The following is a 23095-nucleotide window of genomic DNA, read 5'->3' on the forward strand; positions in this document are numbered from 1 at the left end:
ACTTCAAGTAAAAATTATTATTTATTGGGTTTGAATTTTACAGAGCTTGCTTCAGTTAGTGGCGATTGCAGATTTGGAGTGTATTGGGACTTTTTCAAGCAACAGCATGGGAACTGCTGTTAGTGTCATGAAACTTGCGTTCCTTTCCAAAGCCACAGAATTGTTGTCAGGAGATGTTATGACACGAATCTCCCTGTGTTTATGGGTTGGCTTGGCGTTACCTCTGATTTCTTCTGATCTTTCTGATAACTTTATGGATTGTTTCAATGAGGATAACTTAGAAGAATTTAGGTTTGGAATTTTCACCAGTGTAGTAGGAGTTCAGGACTCTTAGGGTGCTAGTGGTGTCCAGTTCTGGCTCCACGTAAACTGCAGGTGGGTGGCACCATGATGGCTAGGTTTGCTGTGGGTCGCACACTTAGGAACTGTGCACTTGCATCCACTACAGTAGACACGAATCCAATAAATGACATAACCTGGACTAGCCCCGAGCCCAGGTTGCATGCTTTATGGGACAAGGTTGGGGTTAGAGAGGCTTGGGATATATGAGCCTCTTTCTCCTCCATAGCTCCCAGTACACTGCAAATCACCCATCTGGCTTAACTGATGGCTGCCACTAAACAGAAAGGCCACCCATTGTCTTCTAAATGGATGATAAGAATTTTCATTAAAGTTACTTTAAACATTAGGTAGTATTACTTCCCAAGGAAAGCAGTATGGCTGCTCAAAATAACTTTGAGTATATTTAAGCCCAATCTGTAAGACATAAAAATGTGAAAAATAAAAAAAACAATGCAAGGGCCACAGACAGGGAGAAAATGTTTGCAAGGGATATGTCTGATTGATAAAAGGACTGATAATCCCAAATAATAAAACTCTTTTATTTTTTCTTTTTCTTTTTTTAAAATTGAGATATAGTTGATTTATAATATTAGTTTCAGGTGTACATAGAACGCTTAAAACTCAACAGTAAGAAAACAACCCACTCACCCACCCAATTAAGAAATAGGCAGAAGACCTGAACAGACATCTCGCCAAAGAAGATATACAGGTGGCAAATAGGTGTATGAAAAGATGCACCACATCATATGCATCAGGGCAATGCAAATTAAAACAACAATGAGATGCCGCTACACACCTATTAGAATGGCCAAAATCCAAAAACACTGACAACATCAAATGCTGACGAGGATGTGGAAAAAGAGGAACTCTCATTCATTGCTGGTGGGAATGCAAAATGGTACAGTCACTTTAGACTATAGTTTGGCAGGTTTTTTTTTGCAACACTAAACATACTCTTGCCACATAATTCAGGAGTTGTGCTCCTTGGTATTTAACCAAAGGAGTTGAAAACTTATGTCCACAACAGAAACCTGCACATGGATGTGATGAAATAAAATTATTTTTAAGGCAGGACAAGAAAAATATGAAACATAAAATTCTCTCTCTGCCCGTTTGAGCCACTGCCCTCTGCCCTTTAGTGAGCATTGTGCGTCTGCGTTACACATTAACTGGATCCCCTTAGAAGACACAGGAATGCCTACTCGCCAAAACAAAAAGCAATTTCCCCTGGCGCCAGCAAGGTAACCCCTTAGGAGATAACAGTCCTTTCTCAACCTGTAAGGCAGGGGTCCCCAGCCTCTGGGCCGCACAGCAGGAGGTGAGTGGCGGGCGAGCGTTTGAAGCTTCATCTGCCGCACCCCATCGCTCGCATTACCGCCTGAACCATCTCCCCACCCCCGTCCGTGGAAAAATCGTCTTCCGTGAAACCGGACCCTGGTGCCAAAAAGGTTGGGGACCGCTGCTGTAAGGGGTCACAGTAACCCACTACTGGCCTTGTTGGACTATGAAACTGTCAATATGTTACTCTGATGTATAGCCCTTCCTCTCAAAAACTTATATAACTGTGCCTTGACCTCTAAAAGGTGGAACAGTCCTCATAGCTTTCTGAAAGACTGTCTCTTGGGTTATAATTCTTAGGTTGGCTCAAACAAAATTGTCTATTTCTTTCTTAGATTGACTATTGATTAATTCTTTTGTTGACAGATGTTTACTACAGTTTTATTCATAATTGCCAGAACTTGAAAGCAACCGTGGTCCATCCAGACAATGGAATATTATTCAGTACTAAAAGGAAATGAATTATCAAGTCATGAAAAGACAAGGAGGAACCTTAAATTAAATTAAATATTGCTAAGTGAAAGAAACCAATCTGAATAGGCTACATACTGTATGATTCCAACCATATGATATTCTGAAAGAGACAACACTATAGAGGTAGTTGAAAAGATCAGTGATTGCCAGGAATTAGCGGGGAGGAAAAGATGAATAAGCGAAACAGAATTTTTCGGGCAGTGAAACTATTCTGTGTGATACTATGATGGTGGATATGTCCAACTCTGTAGGATGTACAACACTGACGGTGAACTCTAAGGTAAACTATGGACTTGGGGTGATAATGATGTGTCTGTGTGGGTTCATCGATTGTAACAAAGATGGCACTCTGGTAAGGGATGTTGATGGCGGGGAAGGCTGGGTCAGGGAGAATATGGGAAATCGCTCTACCTCCCACTCAATTTGGCTGTGAACCCAAAACTGCTCTAAAAAATAAAGTCTACTTTAAAAATACAATTCAAGGTGGTACAGATATGTGTCAAAGGCAGGAAGTCCTTTAGAAGTTCAGAGAAAGGAGAAATCACTGGTGGCCTAACAGGGAAAAAATAAGATTTGAGCTGTAACCCAAAGAATGAGTAGAATTTCAGTGACCGGACAGTGGTTCATTGTGTGCAGTCTTGGTTAGGTTACTTCTTAGACCCTTAGTTTCTTCCTGGGGCTTGTGGAAGGATTACAGGAGGTTGCATAGGTGAAGTGCTTAGGACAGAGTCTAGCATGAAATAAGAAGTAGAGCTCTCAGCAGGTATTGACTGGACACCTACTCTGGGCCATGCACTATTTTTTTTGTTTGTTTTTTTTGTTTTTGAATTTTTATTTTTTTATTGAAGTATAGTTGATTTACAATGTTTCAGTTGTACAGCAAAGTGATTATATATATGTAATATATATATTCTTTTTCAGATTCTTTTCCATTATAGGTTATTTTAAGATACTGAATATCGTTCCCAACGTTTGTCTATTTTATATATAGTAGTGTGTATCTGTTAATCCCAAATTCCAGATTTATCCTTCCCCCCACCTTCCCCTTTGGTAACCATAAGTTTGTTTTCTATGTCTGGTGAGTCTGTTTCTGTTTTGTAAGTAAGTTCATTTGTGTCATTTTTTAAAAAAGATTCCACATATAAGTGATATCATATGATATTTGTCTTTCTCTGTCTGACTTACTTCTCTTAGTATGATAATCTCTAGGTCCATCTGTGTTGTTGCAGATGGCATTATTTCATTCTTTTTTATGGCTGAGTAGTACTCCATTGTGTGTGTGTGCATATATATATATATATATATATGTCACATCTTCTTTATCCATTCATCCGTCGATGGACATTTAGGTTGCTTCCATGTCTTGACTATTGTAAATCATGCACTATTGTTGAACCCACATTCTGGCTCCAAAAAATACTGCTTAGATGTCACAGAAAGAGGACAGCATGCAACAGGAAGAAAGGCCCAGAGGCAAAAATTGCTACGTGGTGGTCGGGACAGGTTAAGTAAAACCATACTTGGGTGATAAATTTGATAAAGTAGATCAAGAGAAATTTTATTTTGTGTTTTGAACTCCAAAGAAAGCAGTCTGTAGGCAGTGGAGACCCTTGAGATATTATCAAAAAGGATTTTGATAATGTTTTAAGAATAATTTGAGTTTGAATCAACATAGGAAGCAGGGATTTCAGTTGAGACTATTCCAATAATTTTGAAATCATTGTAGCAGTCTTTAGTTGGTTTGTTTAATGGGCAGGTTTTTTGTTGATCTAAAATGTACTTGATCGACATTATAAAAGTAAACAGAGGTGTTTTTTGTTGTTGCTGTTGTTTTTTTCTTTCCCTAGTTTAATATTATGGCAATCAAGCTTTGTTTCAGACTAATTTAATGGGAGTTAATATTTCCAAGTAAATCATCAGTCTTAAGCACTGTCTTTTTGACATTGGCCTAGGGAAATAGACCCTCTTTCCTATTGGGATAAATGAAAAAGTACAAAATGCAAAGAGTTTATCTACTCAATAGGGTTCTCTCTGTCTCTCTGTCTCTCTCTCTCTCTGAGTAACGTCTTTATTGAGATAGAATTCACGTATCATAAAATCTATCTATTTTAGTGTATCATTCAGTGGTTTTTAGTATATTCACAGAGTTGTGTAACCACCACCACAGTCAATTGTAGAACTTTTTATCACCCCAAAAAGAAACCCTGTACCCCTTAGCTGTCACCCCCAAATCCCCTCATTTCAACCCCCTTTGCAACCACTAATCTACTGAAAAAGAAATTTAAAAACAATTTCTTTTAAAATAGCATCAAAAACAGTAAAATATTTAGGAATAAATTCAACAATAGAGGGGCAAGACTTACACCCTGAAAACTATACAACATTGTTGAAAGAAAATGAAGACCTAAAAAATGGAAAGACATCCATGTTTATGAATTGGAAGACTTAACGTTGTTAAGTGCCCAGACTCATCTGCAGATGCAGCATAGAACCTATCAAAATCTCAGGAGGCTTTATTTGGGGAATTTACAGAATTTGATCTTAAAATTCATATGGAAATGCAAAGGATCTAGAGTAACCAAAACTGTCTTGAAAAAACAAGAACAAAATTGGAGACTCACATTTCCTGATTTCAAAACTTACTACTAAGCTATGGTAATTACTACAGAGTGTTACTGACAGTAAGGATAGAAGTATAAAGATCAATGGAATAGAACTGAGAGTCCAGGATAAACCCTCACATTTACATTCAATTGATTTTCAACAGTGATGTCAAGACAACTAGATGGGGGAAAGAAAGGTCCTTGCAACGAATGGTGCTGGGACAGATAAAAATAATTGGTGGCAAGGATGCAGAGAAATTGGAACCTTTATACGTTGCTGGTGGGGATGTAAAATTGAGCAGCCACTTTGGAGGACAATTGGGCAGTTCCTCAAAATGCTAAACATGGAGTTACCATGTGACCCAGTAATTCTACTCCTAGGTGGATACCCAAGAGAATTGAAAACATATGTCTACGTAAAACCTTGTTACGTGAATGTTCATGCATCATTCACAGTAGCCCAAATGTGGTAACAACTGAAATGTCCATTATCTGATGAATGGATAAATGAAATGTGATATATCCATATAACTGAGTATTATTTGGCAACAGAAAGGAATGAAGTACTGATACCTGCTACAACGTGAATGAACCTTGAAATCATCAAGCTAAATGAAAGAAACCAGTCATAAAAAGCCACATATTGTATGACTGTTACCGAGTCCAAGCCCGCTCCGCTCGCTGCACGACAGGCCAATGAATCGGAGACGAGGTGCTGAGACAAGGAATACGACTTTATTCGGAAAGCCGGCAAACGGAGAAGATGGCAGACTGGTTGCCTCCGAAAAACCATCTTAACGGGGTTTGGATGCCAGTTTCTTTTATAGCACAGAGAGGGGGAAGAGATGAGGAAGTACAGTGAAAAGGCCATAAGTTTTGCCGATATCTCCTGGAATGACCAGCCTCTGTGAGGGGCTGTGTTAGTTTCTTTTTTCTTGCAGCCATTCACAGGTGGGCAGGGTTCCCTGAGGCAGGCCATTATGTATGATTATAATAACAAAAGCAACGAAAAGCAAAGGTTAAAGTCAAAGAAACAGATCCAATGTGGAGTCGATTTAGCTCTTCCCTGTTGCCTGACCATGTATATGAAATGTCCAGGGTGGGCAAATACACGGAGACAGAAAATAGATTAGTGGTTGCTAGGGGTTGGGGAAGGGGGCAATGAGGGGAGTGACCACTAATGGGTACCAGGCTTCTTTGGGGGATTATGAAAATGTCGTGAAATTAAATGGTGGTGATGGTTGTGCAACTCTGAATATACTAAAAATCATTGAATTCATACTTTAAAAGCATGAGCTTTATAGTTTGTAAATTATAACTTAGCAAGTTGCTGTATTTTAAAATGTATCCTTAACGAGATACCACTGCTTTACAATTATTTTTTTCATTCTCTAGTTAGAAGTAGGATCTAGCAGAGTTAGTTCCCTTTTTACTTCAAGTCATATTTGTTTGCTTTTTAAACAAAAATATGTTTCTCTAGAGTATTCTGGCTTCCTTATGTTGTATGTCAACTTGTCACCATAATTATACCTTTTTGAAACATACTGTATCAGAGTACATGCAGTAGAGAATCTGGGCTCTGGAGTCAGATAGACAGACTCAAGGAGGAAACTTACAGGCTCTCTGGTCTTGGGCAAGTAATTTAATCTCACCTAATCTTGGTTTCCTTATCTGTTGTGAGTACTAAATGAGAAATAATCTGTAAAGTTCTATTAATAATGTTTGGCACAGAATAAGCTCAATAAATATTAGCTATTGTTACTGTTAGTTTTACAGTTAATCATTATTAAATCTCTCCCTAGATGGATCTGTTCATATTAGGGACATGGCTTCCTACAGAATAAAACCTAGAAACTTTTTTGAAAAACAGATCTTATCGTATTTATTTTTCCCCTGGTTTAAAAAGAAGATAAACAGAAAAAAAAAAAAAGCACCAGTAAATAGTTTAGATAGCCTCATATCTGTTTAAAAGGGTGGTCTCAAGAGCTCTTCCAATCCAAGATTCTACGAATACTGAGATTCTTCTCCTGATGTTAAATTTTAAGTTTCCTCCCCTTTCCCCTCACCTTTTCTTTCCCCTTTCAAGTTTTCCTTCTTCCACTCCTCTTCCATTTCTTTCTTGTCTTTTTTTTCTTGGACCTATGAGATTTATTTTTAATTAAGAAACAATATATAAATGCACTCTCCGTGAGGAAGAAAAAAATCTTAGGCTACAGACCCCCTTGCCCACCAGTTCCAGCCCTGGTGTTCTCCTGCACCCTCCCTTATACCCACCCCCATTCCCCAGGTGACCGTTATTGAATTCTTGCACGTGTTCATTGTGCGCCAGTGGAGGCTGTTTTCCACACGGTTGTTAGGATATCAGAGCTGAGAGAGGCTCTACCGTTCCACCATACGGTGGCTTCAGGCTTCACGGAGGCACGGAGATCTCTTACCAGTTATTCTAGACTTTCACCCGGAAGTGACGCACACCGCTTCTGCTAGAAGTACTGCAGTCCCGTGGTCCAAGCCAACCCTAGGGAGTTGCAAAGTGGGGTCTGACGTTTGCCAGGAAGGAGAGGAGGACTAGATAGCCGGAGGACCAGGGGTGTCTACCAGAGCCTATACTTCTTCTTTTTTTTTTCCCTTTTCCTGTAGTTTCTGGTTTTAGTGTGAGCCTCATAAACTCAGAGTGGCTTCTCCCCCAACTTTTTTTTTTTTTTTTTAATAAGGTGGGAATAGTTTTTATGAGGTGGGAATTATCTGTACCTTGAAATCTTGATAGAATTCTCCAGTAAAACTCTCTGGGCTTGATGCCTTGTTTTTGTGGGTAGATTTTCAATTACCATTTCAATTTCTATGGTTATTGGTCAGGGTTTTACTGTTTGGGGGGGATCAATTTTGACAATTTATATGTTTCTGAAAAAAATGTTCGTTTTAGCCATTGTTTTAAAGTTGTGCCTTTGGTGCATAGTATTATCAGACTTTTTGACTTTAGCTCTTCTAGTGGGCATGTGGTGGTACCTCATCTGTGGTTTTCATTTGCATTTCACTGATGATTAGTGATGTTGAGCATGTTTTCATGTGTTTATTGGCCATTCATTCTCTGATGAAGTGCCTATGTTTTTTGCCCATTTTTAACTTGGGTTGTTTTTCTTATGATTATTGAGTTGTTTATAAATTCTGCATGCAAGTCTTTTGCCAGATACATGCACTGTGAAGATTTTCTCCTGACTGGGAGAATTTTCTCTTGCCTTTGCATTCTCTTTTTCTTTTTAAAATTTATTTATTTATTTATTTATTGGCTGCGTTGGGTCTTCGTTGCTGCACGTGGGCTTTCTCTAGTTGCGGCGAGTGGGAGCTACTCTTTGTTGTGGAGCACGGGCTCTAGGCATGCGGGCTGCAGTAGTTGCAGCACGCGGGCTCAGTAGTTGTGGCTTGCGGGCCCTAGCGTGCAGGCTCAGTAGTTGTGGCACATGGACTTAGTTGCTCCGTGGCATGTGGGATCTTCCCGGTCCAGGGCTTGAACCTGTGTCCCCTGCATTGGCAGGCGGATTCTTAACCACTGTGCCACCAGGGAAGTCCCACCTTTGCATTTTCTTAATGGTACCTCGTGTTTATGTTTAAGTCTGTGCTCCATTTCAAGTCGATTTTTGTTTATGATGTATGGTAAGGGTTGTTTATTTGTACCCCCCAAGGGTATCCCATTTATTTCAACTGGATGGCCCATTTTGCAGTCTGGAAAAGACTATCTGTTTTTTGCTTTTTCCTCATTGGATTATCTTGGCACCTTTGATGACTATCAATTGATCTCATACCTATGGGTTTATATGTGGGCTTTCTATTCTGTTCTATTGATTTTTATGATTGATTTAGAAATATTTAAGTTTAAAGCTCACTGAATTCTCACAAACTGAACACACATGTGTAATCAGCACCCAGATCAAGAAGCAGAGCCTGGCTAGTTCCCCACATACGTTATTCATGATCCCTTCTAGTTATTACTTTTCCTGCTAAAGGATAATCACACCTGACTTCAACAGTGTACATTAGTCTGACTGTTTTTGTGCTTTATATAAATGACATCATACAATATATTTTATGTTTTTTTCATTGAACATTGTGTTTGTGAGACTCATTCATAATTCTGTGTGTAGTTTGTTTTTCTCATTGCTATATAATATTCTATTTTATGAATGCCACAACTTCTTTATTCATTGTACTATTGACAATCATCTCAATGGTACATGATGAACATATGTCTAAGTGTTTTTCTGTTAATTACATACCTAAGTAGGAATTGCTGGGTCAAGATCTTTTTTTTTTTTTAATTTAAATGATCTTATGAATTCGATATTGACCATGTGTAGACTTAAAATTTTTAATGTTGTAACAAATTGTTTCAGTCTTAACACTCAGTCATCTTAAGGAGCATAATTCAGTGAGGTATGTGCATTTCATTCATGGATGGATCAAGTTCTTGTCTCCATCACTAACTTTTCAAGGTCACCTTGAGCAAGTTGTTCAATCTCCTGCTCTTCTATTTTTCTTGACTAAACTGAGCATACTAACTTCACCCTGACTTATGTTGTGATGTGAATAATGATTAGCTTTGTAATTATAGAAGATTTTATGATAAAACCATGCCAAATGATACCTGTAAATACTTCAGTGCTTTAGAAACTAGCACTATAAAATGATAATAGGAAAGCAATGATAAGGGACTTTGAGGAGATTGCGTATTGTGGGTTTCTCATAGCCATGTGTGGGGATATTTGCATGTGTTACTTTGCTAAACTCTGTCCTCCCCTTTCAGTTTTCTGTTGACCTTTCTACGCATCAAATTAATAAAGCCTCATTTGTCAGCTCAGTAACTGAAAGAAAATGTGGACAGAACTTTCTCTGGCTATGATTTATTAATTATTATTTTTTCCTTGCCTATTTGTTTTAGGTCGGGACTGATTATTAGGTTGTAGATGAGTTTGCTTAATTCTAGCTTTCTTCCCAGGAAATCCCTCCATTTCCCCTTTACCCTTAGCAGTTATCACCTTGTTTAAAATGACTTAGTTAGAAGAGCACAGCTTCATTGTATATTAACAGATCTTTAGAAGTCAGGTGGGTGAGGATGTTTGGGGTTATGCGAGGGTTCTCCTCCCTGTTAACCCTGGATTATCTCCTGTTATTGGAGTTCGTTCAGTTTCCTTCTAGGGTGACAATCAAATATAATTCAATTAATCACAAGCTTTTTGGAGGTAAAATTCATCTCCTTCCTGACAAAGTCGAGTTTTATTTTACATTGTATAGCCTTAGGAAGATAGTTCAAGCTTGAGGAGTCAATTTTAAGCAGTTGTTTAAAAGGAAAAAAAAAGAAAAGAAAAGATGATCTTGGTTTACTTTCCTTAAAAGTCAAACCTTCAGGCATGAGAAGTATCCCAGGACAAGCATCTTTTTGTTTTGTTTTGTTCTTCATGGAACTCTCAGAGCTTGAAACAGGGCTTGGCCAGTGGCGGGTCATCAGCGGATGTTTGTTAAATGGATAAACGGATGCACTACGCAGAAGCAGCAGCTTTTACTAACTGACCTTTGTTGGTCAAGTTATGTGATCTTGTAAAGCCCCAGTTTTCTCATCAGGAAAATGAATATAATAGTAACTATCTCATCGAATCGTGGTGTTGAAAAAACGGGATCATGCTTGTCAGACACTTAGGGTAGTGCCTAATTACCTTGTAAGCATCTGATACATTTTAGCTGCTGTTATTAGGTCTAGGAAGGGGAATTAGATTGTATTTTGAAAGTTTGGCAAAACAATGACAAAGTTTCCAAACCTTCCAAACCTCCCACTGCGATTCCATTGATAGATTTCATCTAGTGTTTTTGGCAGATGAATTGGTCAGATGGTTGCCTGGGAGACAGTCTGCTTTCCAGGGTGGCTTTGGAAGCTCAAGTTGCAAATTGCTCCTTAGTTCCTGGTTGTAAAATCACCATGAGCTTTTCAGGAAATGAGATACTAGACATCGGGGCTGAAGTCTTGGAGTTTTATTTTTTAAGTTTTGGAGTTAATAAACGTTGTCATCACATATGGCTTTTGAATAAGGACACTTGAAAGAAAAGTGTCCTTATTCAAAAGAAAAACATATTTAGGGAGACAACATTGATAATTAACTGATCAAAGGAACTGATTAATTTTGGAATATAACTTTAATTATTTAGATAAAACTTTCTCTAATGAAAACCTGAATTTTCCTATATTCTTAGCAAGGGAATATGCTTCTACCTAGAAAATTCCCCTAATTCTTCTTGAAGTCTTTGTTCTACGCTGATGTGGTTGAAAAACATCCCATTTGGTTTATTTAAGACAGAAACAGGATCTGGAGATAGAAATTAAACGAGCTATTTTTCTTATCTTCCAAGGCAAAGGTGCTTAGCCTGTTAATACTTGGGGGAAAAAAAATCAAACAAAAGCCAACAGTAGCTTTGGAAATTGCTTCCTCTGAGGCCTGTCGTCTTCCTTCACCCAGGAAGAAGTCATCCTCCTGTAGATTTTCTGGGGCAAATCCAGGATGTCAAGAAAAGCAACATTTTAAGATTAAAGTTTGAATTTTTTTAAAATTTAAGTTTAAAAAAAATTTTAAATGTCCCTCAGTTATAGATTTTCTTGGAATGTAATATCCTCATCAGTCCTTGAAAATCATCCCTTAGGTTGTAAAAATGACTTCGTTCATTAATGAGGGCTTTGTGCAAATAAAAAGTTCCAAACGCCCTCTGGACTTCATTACTTGTTTTTAACATGTACTGCATTTCTCCCTCACTGTCATATAACCTTTGGCTTGGAACTGCAGGGGGACATTTCTATCCTTAGTGCCGACCAGATGTCACTAATGATACCTTATGAAATAGCATAAACTCATTCTGAAGAACACAATCTATCAGGTGGCCGAGTGTGTGAGCAAAACTGCCAGGCCCTGGACCCCTGGTGGAGTATGGGGTGGCAGTCAGACACCACAGTGGAGGCTCCAGCAAAACTATCTCATTCATTCATTCACTCACTCATTCGCTCACTCATTTATTTCAGCAAACGTTTATTGAGCATTTAATTTATGCCAGGTCCCGTGCTCCATGCTAGGAATGTAATGGTTCAAAAAAATAGTTTCTTCCTTCTTTCTTTCTTTCTTTCTTTTATTTTGGCTGTGTTGGGTCTTCGTTTCTGTGCAAGGGCTTTCTCCAGTTGCGGAGAGCGGGGGCCACTCTTCATCGCGGTGCGCGGGCCTCTCACTATTGCGGCCTCTCTTGTTGCAGAGCACAGGCTCCAGACGCGCAGCCTCAGTAATTGTGGCTCACGGGCCCAGTTGCTCCGCGGCATGTGGGATCTTCCCAGACCAGGGCTCGAACCCGTGTCCCCTGCATTGGCAGGCAGATTCTCAACCACTGCGCCACCAGGGAAGCCCAGTTTCCTCCTTCTTAGTGCTTATGTCCTAGTCAGTAGTTAGACAGTAAAGGAAAGGGGGGCGGGGGGGAAAGAAGGTTATTACCTAATAAACCTAATGTTTATTCAGCAAATATTGTAAAAGTTAACCTTTCTGTGCCAGGCACCATACCAAGCTCTGGACACAGTAGTGCCTACAAAAGACACAGTCTTTGTTTCTGTGGACATTTGTGTGGGGGAGAAGCAGACATGAAGCAGCATAAAAATAATAGAGGATTTAATTTCAAGCTCTGATAACAGCGTCAATGCCGCTGTGAGAGTGGAATGTGGAATGGGGGTAGACGTGGGGCTGGCTACTTAATCTTTCTGAGTCTTAATAATTTAGCCAATGCAAGTGGAGAAAGTGACAGCTTCCCTTCATGTCCACTTGCCTCATCCTGTAAAGGTTAGGTGGAAAACAAAGTAGGTAAAAGCCCCAGGGGCACAGGCATAGGAGCGGGCACAGCCCCTGGTCTTTGGAGCTGAGCACTGCCCCGTGAGAAGAGGCAGAGTCTCTGCCACAGCAGCCCTGCCTCACCCGCCCCCCCCCCCCCCACCCCCAGCAGGGTTTGGGAGTATGAGCTGAACTCTGCCACACTTCTGAGCTCAAATAATTCACGGTATTTTGTCACTTATCTTTTAATTGAATACACGTATAGAAGATGAAACTACAACACGTTTGGAAGCCCATCTAAGGACTGTCAGTTTCCCAGAGTAACCCTCACCTCCAAAGCCGACAGGGACAGCTTGTGGTTGCTAAAGTGTGTTTTGTTAACTTAGACCATTTTCCCTGCAGTGAAGAAAGCATTTTATCTATTTAAAAAAAAATTTATTTTATTGAAGTATAGTTGATTTACAATGTGTTAATTTCTACTGTACAGCAGAGTGATTCAGTTATACATATATACATACATTCCTTTTCATTTTCTTTTCCGTTCTGGTTTATCACAGGGTATTGGATATAGTTCCTTGTGCTCTACAGTAGGACCTTGTTTTTTAAGAAATCATTTTATCATCTAATGGTATCGGAAGAGTGGAAACGTGTATGTGTCTTGTGTGTGTGTCTAAACTTACTGAGAAGGATTTATTGGTAAGAAAGAATGTTGATCTCATTAAGCAAATAATGGGACAGAGTTCAGCTCTGTATGGATGGAAGATTTTGGCATTTTGAGTCTGTTGATATAACTGAAATGTGATTTTTTTTTCCCCCCACTTAATGCAAATTTGAGGATTTCCTAAAGTATGAGAATTGATAGATGAGTGACTCTGGCCTAGAAAATGGCGTGTTAGTAAAACACACTGATGAGGAAACCTTCCTCTTTGCCTTTAGCCAGGATTCTGTTTTTACCCCTTTTTGCAGTTTAAAGGATTTTTCCCCCAAGTTGATTAAAAAAAAGAAATGAGTTTTAGACTTAAAAGTTAACTGAGGGGGACTTCCCTGGTGGCACACTGGTTAAAAATCCGCCTGCCAATGCAGGGGACAGTGGTTCGAGCCCTGGTCCGGGAGGATCCCACATGCCGCGGAGCAACCAAAAAAAAAAGAAGTTAGCTGAGGTAGACAGGTAATAACATACATTAAGTGCACATTACGTGCTGGCACCTATCCTAGGTGGGAAATTATATTTCCTAATGAACGAAAATTTCACTTAGATGTTTAAAATTATTGAGATACGTTAGTTTTCTATATTTTTTATCACTGTTTCTCTCTTTGACTTTTTGTTTCTTGTTCATCATAGTCTGTGTTACGTGCCTGTTGGGTGGCCAGCGCCACGTGAAGCCCATGTCTAAAGGGGTGGAAGACAGGGTTGGGGCAGGGGTTCCTCCTTCAGAAGAACTTAGCTGGGGGCACAAAGCCACCTGAATGCAGAGACCTTGAGCGCTCAGCTCTGTGGCCCTTCAAGTAAATGGGAGCAAAAAGAAGGAAGAGATTGCTGGTGGTTAGAGAAGGGATTCCCAGATCAGTCAAAACATTTATGTAAATGTGGCTATCAACCTAAAATTGCCAACTTTTTGTCATGCCAAGTCATTGTTGAAACTATCACCATTTTTTGTTACCTCATTTCATTAAGGGGACGCTATTTTAACATGAAAAAAAGAGAAAAGACATTACACTAGAACAAAGGGCGGGCGTTTAAAATAAATTAGTTCAGTTTTATGAAAACCTCCACAATAGCGTCCTTATCTTTTTAATTTTGGCACTAGTGAAAATTTTATCACAGAGTGATATTTGGGAAACACTGGCCTGAATGAGACGTCACTGAGAAAGTGGGCTTTGCCTGGACCAAGCACAGCGAAAAGAGAGGGATTGTCAAATGCATCAAGGAGCGAGAATAATCACCTGGAGGTGGTAATGACTGGGGCCCACAGGAAGGGCAATGAAGGATAGCGGGAAATGTACGTGATACTAGGGAATGGGGCACTTTAAAACCCAGGGAGAAGTTCAGATTTGCCGTAGAATACGATGCAGAGCCATTGGAGCTTTTTGAGCCTCAGAACATGAAAATGGCATTTCAAAAGATCGATCTGGTGGCTTAATGTCGTGTGAACTTGGGAGGCTTGAGTGGGGGCTGGGGGCCCTGTTGCTCTTAGATTAAGTTGCGAGTGGGTGGAGCCCAGAATAGGAGAGTGGGTACACAGGTAGGGGAAAGGTCAAGTTCAAGAAACTTTAGAAGAAAGAAAAGATAGGACTTGGTGACACACATAAACATAAGAGGAGGGAGGACCGAAAATTACAGCCAAAGTTTCTAGCCTTGGAGAATTGAAAAATAGTGGAAATATTGACACAAATTAGAAAATATATGTAATTTTATTTATTTATTTATTGAAGTACAGTTAATTTACAATGTCATGTTAGTTTCAGGTGTACAGCACAGTGATTCATTTATATATATATAGTTATATATATGTACATATATATGTTCTTTTTCAGATTCTTTTCTCTTATAGGTTATTACAAAATATTGAGTAGAGTTCCCTGTGCTCTACAGTAGGTCCTTGTTGGTTATCTATTTTATATATAGTAGTGTGTATTTGTTAATCCCAACCTCCTAATTTATCCCTCTTCCCAACAATTTCTTAGTTGATGTAATAAAGTACTAAATTTGTGTTGTCGTAGCTTATCCTGGGAGTGGGTGAAACCACAAATAGTATTTTGGGGACCCTATGCTTCTGTCAGGGACCTGGTAAAGAAGCTTGATTTACTAATTGAATGTTAGCAAAACATTTCCTTCCCATGTGTTTTCAAAAGCTAAGTGAACATTATGTACTTTGTTCTTTCTTTATCCCCCCAAATTAGGAAACTATGGTATGTGATTAGGAAATTACGGGATTTAGACATGATTTGTCCAAAGTAGAGGAGCACTTCAGAGTTGGAGCTGAAGAAACCATGCGGTAGTATACTCTGAAAAAATAAGCTTCATTTTCTCTAAGAGTAAATGTCTCTTTTGCTCACTGTTGTATCCCCAGAATCTCACTCATAATTGGTGCATAACATATTTCTTTAAAAATGAGTGGTAGATCTAGATAGAGTGGGATTTTATGCTGTGTAATAAATTATCTTTTATCATATCTGGTAGAGAGGACAAAGAGAATTCTATCTCAAGATCACAAAATTTTTCTACTAGGAGAAATCATATGCCATGAACTAAACTCAGTGTGACCCTAAATGATCTTTGCACAAAATCGAGGCAAAGTTCTCTTTGTGTTGACTCTATTGAAACCCTCTCCACTTTTTGATATAACCAGATTCCACTGGAATGACCCTTAAATTAAGACGTTGCTAATCTTGTACATATGAACAAGACATTGCTAGTCTTATACATATGAACATATGTACATAATCTTTTTGAGATGTTACCAGAATTCTTCCAGTCAGAAGCAATCCAGCATCAGCACCTTGGAAAAACAAGAGCCCCGAGCTGGTTGGATAATGTTTGAGGCTGGAGGTGAGGGAAGTTGGGGTCAGAGCCTGACAGGTCTGGAGTTTTGCAATGGGAAGCCACTGTGGAATTTCTAAAAAGGAAAGAGACATGAGATTTAAATTTTGAAGAGATAACTTTGTGATAGCTGATGTTGGGAGCTTGAACAAGGGTGGAGATGGTGAGAAGTCAGCACACCTGAGAGAGGCTGGGAAGTCAAAGCATGGCGCACAGATTTCTGGCCTGTGCAGCTGATGGGCGTTGCTGATGATCTGAAGTCATGAACCCTGGGCGAGGACCAGGTTTCTAGGCAGATTGGGAAGATTTCAACTTAAGTTTTGGAAGCAGCTGTGTAAAAGCAAAGGGAAGTGGAAGGAAACAGAACATCACAGGCCCATTTGAGGAGAGCTGAAAAAGGTGGCAGATTTAGAATTATCGTAAGAAAATTAATCGCTTTCCTATAACCAAATAACAATTGAAAATTGCAATGAAAAAAAAAAAAGAACAGGTATCTTGACGATTTAAAAAAAGAAAAAGAAAGTGCAATGAAAGGAACTCTCCCATTTACAATAGTAACAAAAACCATAACACTTAAGAGTAAACCCAATTAGAAATGTGGAAAAGGTTTATGAAATATACGTTATGAAAACGTCACTTAAAGGCATTAAAGAAGAATTTAATAAATGGATAAATATGCTACATTCAAGAATGGGAATACTTAATATTGTAAAGAGGTAAATTCCCCTCAAATTTATTTATAAAGTCATTTTTTTTAAACTTGCTGAAAATGATTCTAAAGTTAAATGGGAAAAAATAAGCATGTGAGACTAGCCAGGAAAATGCTAAACAAAGAGTAATGAGGTTTTAGAGGCATGCAGTTTCTATTTACACATTTGTGAGTTTTCATATTTTCATAAGTACATAATACCTTGGTAATTAGAGAAACAAGAAAGAAAACACTAACAGGAGCTGTAATAAATTATGATCTAGCCACAAAAAAGACGGAAGAGTGTGTGTGTGTGTGTGTGTGTGTGTGTGTGTGTGTGTGTGTGTTTCCACTGGAAAGCAATGGTATAAGGATTACACTGAGGAGGAGATATTAATACTGACTATACAGAAATAAGAAGGATTATCAGAAGATACTGTAAACAACTGTGAGCCAACAAATTGATAACTTAGGTGAAATTGATGAGTTTCTAGAAAGCCATAATCCTACCAAAGCTGATTTGAGAAGAAATGGAAAATCGGAATAGACCTATAAAGAGTAAAGAAATTATGGATTAGTAATTGAAAACACTTTCTACAAAGAAAAGCCCAGGCACGGTAAAAGGATCAGTTATGCACCATAACCAGGTGGACTTTATTGGGTTGCCAAAAAGTTCGTTTGGGTTTTTCCATAAGACGTTACAGAAAAGCCCGAACGAACTTTTTGGCCAACCCAATATCTCAGACTGTTAGGTTGGTTTAACATTGAAAATCAGTTAATGTACTACATATATCAATAGGTAAAGGACAAACACCAGATGATCATCTCAAGAGATGTAGAAAAAGCATCTGACAAATGCTAACACTTCTTCATGATAAAAGCACTCAATACGCTAGGAACAGAAGGAAATTTCCCCAACCTAATAAAGGGCATCTATGAAAAACCCACAGCTACCGTCATACTCAATGGTTGAAAAACTGAATGCTTTCCTCCGAAGATCAGGAACAAGACAAGGATGTCCACCCCTTCTATTCAATATTGTATTGAAGGTACTGGGCAGTTAGACAAGGAAAAGAAAGAAAAGGCATCCAGATTTTGAAGGAAGAAGTAAAATTATCTTTATTTGCAGATGATATGATCTTATATATGAAAATTCAAAAGTATTAGAGATAATAAAGGAGTTCAACAAAGTCGAAAGATACAAGTTGAATATACAAAAGTCAGTTGTATTTCTGTACACTAGAAATGAACAATCTGAAAATGAAATTAAGAAAACAATTCCAGTCGCTAGCTCGCAACTTTGGGGAGTTTCAAGCAGCCGCAGTGACGGCAGCAACCCTGGACGCAGGAAACGTCTGGTCCGGCTCTGGTAATGAGAGGCCCTAAGATCCCAGAGGTACCATATGAGAAGTCTAGAATGTGTTGAGGACTCAGCTTCCTGCAAACATTGGTTAAGAATCCGCCTGCCAATGCAGGGGACACGGTTTCTATCCCTGGTCCGGGAAGATCCCACATGCCGCAGAACAACTAAGCCCGTATGTCACAACTACTGAGCCTGCGCTCTAGAGCCCGTGAGCCACAACTACTGAGCTCACATGCTGCAACTACTGAAGCGCACACGCCTAGAGCCCGTGCTCTGCAACAAGAGAGGCCACCGCAATGAGAAGCCCGCACACCACAACAAAGAGTAGCTCCCACTGGATGCAACTAGAGAAAGCCCACGCACAGCAACGAAGACCGAACGCAACCAAAAATAAATAAATAAATAAATAAAATTGATTCTTTAAAAAAAAACAAACTGTAACTTTGTTTGAATTACTCCAAAGTTGATATCTTCTTCAAAAATAATAAAGTAGAAATATTGCAAAATTTAAAAAAAAGAAAACAATTCCATTTATAATAGCATAAAAAATAATAAAATATTTAGGAATAGATTGAATAAAAGAAGTATAAAATGTATACTCTGAAAATTACAAAACAGTTAAAATTAAAGAAGACATAAATAAGTGGTAGAACATCTTTTGTTCATGGAATGAAGATTTAATCTGGCTAAGATGACAATACTCCCTCAATTCACCTACAGCTTCAGTGAAATCCCTATCAAAATCCAGGCTGGCTTTTTTGTAGAAATTGACAAGCTGATCCTAAAATTCATATGACAGTTGAACAGATCCAGAATAGCCAAAACAATCTTGAAAAAGAACGAAGTTTGAGCACTCATACCTCCCAGTTTCAAAACTTACCAAAAAGCTATGGTAATTACTGTGGTCTGAATGTTTGTGTACCCCTCAAATGCATTGGTTGAAACCCTAACCCCCAAAAGTGATAGTATTAGTAGGTGGGCCCTTGGGGCCGGTACTTAAGTCATGAGGGTAGAATCCTAAGGAGTGGTATTAGTATCTTATAACAGAGACGCCAGAGAGATTCCTAGCCCCTTCTGCTCTGTATAAATATAACGAGAAGTCTGCAAACTGGAGGAAAACCTTCACCCAACCATGCAGGTACCCTGATCTTGGACTTCCAGCCTCCAGAACAGTGAGAAATAAATGTTTGTTGTTTATAAGCTACCCAGTCCAATAGTATTTTGTTATAGCAGACCAAATGGACTAAGAAAGTAATCAAGACAGTGTGGTCATGGCATGGGGAGAGACCTGTAGATCAATGGAATAGAATTGAGTGACCACAAATAAGCTCTCACATTTACAGTGAATTGATTTCCAACAAGGGTGTCAAGATAATTCAATGGGGAAAGAATAGGCTTTTTTTTTTTTTTTTTTAAGAATAGGCTTTTTAACAAATGTTGCTGATACAGCTGGATATCCACTTGCAAAGGAATGAAGTCGGACCCCTTCTTCACATCAAATACAAGAACGAACTCAAAATAGATCATAGACCTAAATGTCTATTTAAGAGCTAAAATGATAAAAGAAAGCTAAAAGTATAAAACCCTTAGAAGAAAATATAGGAGTAAATCTTTGAGACTTTTGGTTAGGCAAAGTCTTACTAGACATGACACCAAAAGCACAAGCAACCAAAGAGAATAGATGCATTGGACTTGATCAAAATTAAAAACTTTGGTGTTTCAAACAAAGTATAAAGCCAGCCCGCAGAGTAGGAGAATATTTGCAAATCACATATCTGATAAGGATATTTTATCTATAGATATGTAGATATTTATATACAGTTGTCTCTTGGTATCTGCTGGGGATTGGTTCCAGGACCACCGCCCCCCCCACCCCCCCCATGGATACAGAAATCCATGGATGCTCAAGTGCCTTATATAAAATGGCATAGTATTTGCATATAATCTATGCATATCCTCCCATATACTTTAAATCATCTCTAGATTACTTATAATACCTAATACAATGTAAATACTGTATAAATAGTTGCCCTGGGTACAGCAGATTCATTTTGCTTTTTTGGGACTTTCTGGATTTAAAAAAATATATATTTTCATTTCATGGTTGGTTGAATCCATGGATGTGGAACCTGTGATATGGAGTGGTGGCGGGGGGCAACTGAATATAGATATCTATAGATAAGGGTATTTAGAATATACAAAGAATTCTCACAACTCAATAATAAAAAGGCAAATAGCCCAATTTTAAAATGGGCAAAAAAAAAAAAATCTAAATAGAAATTTCTCCAAAGAAGATATATCAATAGCTAATAAAGCACACAAAAGGATGCTCAAAGTCATTAGTCATCAGAGAGATGAAAATTAGAACCACAGAGATATAAAACCACAGAGACTGACAATAACAAGTATTAGTGAAGATGGGGAGAAACTGGAACCCTCATACACTGCTGGTGGGAATTTAAAATGGTGCAGATGCTGTGGGAAATATTCTGCCAGTTCCTAAAACTGTTAAACATATAACTCAGCAACTTCATTCATAGGTTTACAAGAGAAATAAAATATAAGTCTACACAACAACCTGGACAACGTTATTCACAATAGCCAGAAAGTAGGAACAAGCCAAATGCCCATCACCTGATAAGTGGATAAAGAAAATATGGTATATCCATACAATAGAATATCACTCAGTCATGAGAAGGATTGAAGAATTGATTCATGCTACAACATGGATGAACTTTAAAACATGTTAAGTGAAAGAAGCCAGTCACAAAATACCATATATTCTATGATTCCATTTATGTGAAATGTCCAGAATAGGCGAATCCAGAGACATAAAGTAGATTAGTGGTTGCTAGGACTGGTGGGGTTTGAGGTTAAATAAAGAGTGATTGCTGAAGGGCACAGGATTTCTTTTTTGGGGATGATGAAAATGTTCTAAGTTGATTGTGCTGATGGTCATACAACCCAGTGAGTATATTACAAACCAATGAATTATACACTTCAAACGGATGAATTGTATAGTGTATGAATTATATCTTGATAAAAATTGTTATATAAAAAAATACTAAGTGAAAAGTTTGCAGAACAATATATAATATGAATATATTTTTGTGAAATAGTATAAGTTCATAATAAAACACTATATTCTTAAAAATTAGCAAAATTTGTGAAGTTTGCATAAGTGTTAGAGACATTAGTGATATAGTAGCTTTAATCATGTAACAAATCTGGTGACAAAATTTCTTACCAGTAATCGATCCCCCCTCATTAATAAAATACTAACAACAATTAGTATTTATTGCATTCTTTCTGTATGCCAACATTGTGCGAAATTCTTATCATGCATTTTGTCTTTGTTTTTCACAACACTTGATGATGGCCCCGTATTTTCTGTAACTCTCCCCTTTCTTTCTCCAACATACCAAAGTTTACATTTACAAAATTGTATTATTTATCAGAATATCAAAAATGGACAGTTCCTTTTATTGTTAGCAGTAGTTATGAAGGTAAATACTGTAGGTCTTAATTGGAATTGGTATTAATGTGATCCTGTGAGGTTTGTTTTTTTTTTTTTGATCCTGTGAGTTTTAAGAGCACATTGATAAATCCATCTGCATGCGTTTAAGTAAGATTTTAAGTTTATACTAAAACATTTTGCATTTGTTGTAGTTGATGCCCAATGGGAGGAGAAAAGACTTTTTGTTACTTGTCAGCTTTTTATTTAATGTAATGCTAAATTTGAAAGACAATCTATGGCAAAGATAATTTTGAGGTTTTTTTTCCCCATTGCAAATATAGGCTAGTGCCTCAGTCAGTTTGGGCCGCTATAACAAAATTCCATGTACTGGTAAACAACAAACATTTATTCCTTGTAGTTCTGGAGGCTGGAAAAGCCGCAGATCAAGGTGCTGACAGATTAGGTTCTTGGGGAGGGCCCTCTTCCTGCCTTCTTTCTTGCTGTGAGAGCAAGCTCTGTGGTCTCTTCTTTATAGGGGCACTAATCCCATCATGAAAGCCCCATCCCCATGACCTCATCTAAACCTAAGCACTTCTCAAAGACCCCACCTTTAAAAACATCACATTGCAGGCTAGAGCTTCATCATATGAATTTTGGGTGGGGATACGATTCCGTCCATAGCAACTAACTATGATGGAAATCTTGTCCATAAGTGCTAACCCTAGCATTTTTTTGTTTGTGTTTAGTATTATGTGCCAAGAACCTTGCAAAGAAAGACTTCTTCAGTAAGTAAAACACCCATTTTTGCTCTCTTACAATATTAATTAATGTTCTTCACATATTTCTGAAATTTAAAACTTAAAAAAAAAAAAAAAACAACCCTGGGAGTATTCTCCTAAAAGTCCTGCCCTTTGCTGACTAGAAATCCACAGTTTGACAAGCTTCCTTTCCCAGTTGACTACCACATAGAGACTCCGTAGCTCCAAGGCACAGAATTTATAACTCATACGAGAACAACTCTCTCTCATTCCCTATTCCGGCCACACCCTGTTTTCTCTGTCTTTCCATCCATTAATGTATTGCTTTCTGCTGGGTGAAGTATCCTCAGCTCCAATACAGACAAGACATTTTTCTATAAAACGTCTGGGTTTGAGTAAAATTGTTGGTCAAATTTGATCAATTAAATCACACTTTAAAAGCCTTGTAATTAAAGGAATTGTAATAAAAATATAAACGGAGGATCCTTTTCTAAAGGAAGGAATCACCTCATAGAAGTTCACCTACTATAAAGTAGGTGCCCGCAGCGTGATATTTTTCACACTCTTTCTGATCCTCACAAGAATGCTGCTCAGTTCCTAAGTGGTTCTACTCATGCTTTAAAGGTAAAGAGACTTAGGTTCGCAGGCTTTATTCAAGTAGCTAAGAAGCTCCAGAGTGATGGCTCACATCCAGGT

The 23095-nt window shown here is 38.3% G+C and overlaps 1 protein-coding gene across 3 annotated transcripts in view; it reads left to right on the plus strand.

The window, feature by feature from the left end:
- The window catches only part of SMURF1 (SMAD specific E3 ubiquitin protein ligase 1), a 100515-nt gene that overhangs the window by 51403 nt on the left and 26017 nt on the right, over nucleotides 1-23095 (plus strand). For all 3 annotated transcript variants that reach the window (XM_068565224.1, XM_068565222.1, XM_068565223.1), the window contains exon 2: nucleotides 22388-22426. In XM_068565224.1, coding sequence (XP_068421325.1) covers nucleotides 22388-22426 — 39 coding nt within the window. The remainder of the gene's footprint in view (nucleotides 1-22387; nucleotides 22427-23095) is intronic.

The sequence above is a fragment of the Eschrichtius robustus genome, chromosome 16 (assembly GCF_028021215.1).
Source record: "Eschrichtius robustus isolate mEscRob2 chromosome 16, mEscRob2.pri, whole genome shotgun sequence".
NCBI classification, from domain to species: Eukaryota; Metazoa; Chordata; class Mammalia; order Artiodactyla; family Eschrichtiidae; genus Eschrichtius; species Eschrichtius robustus.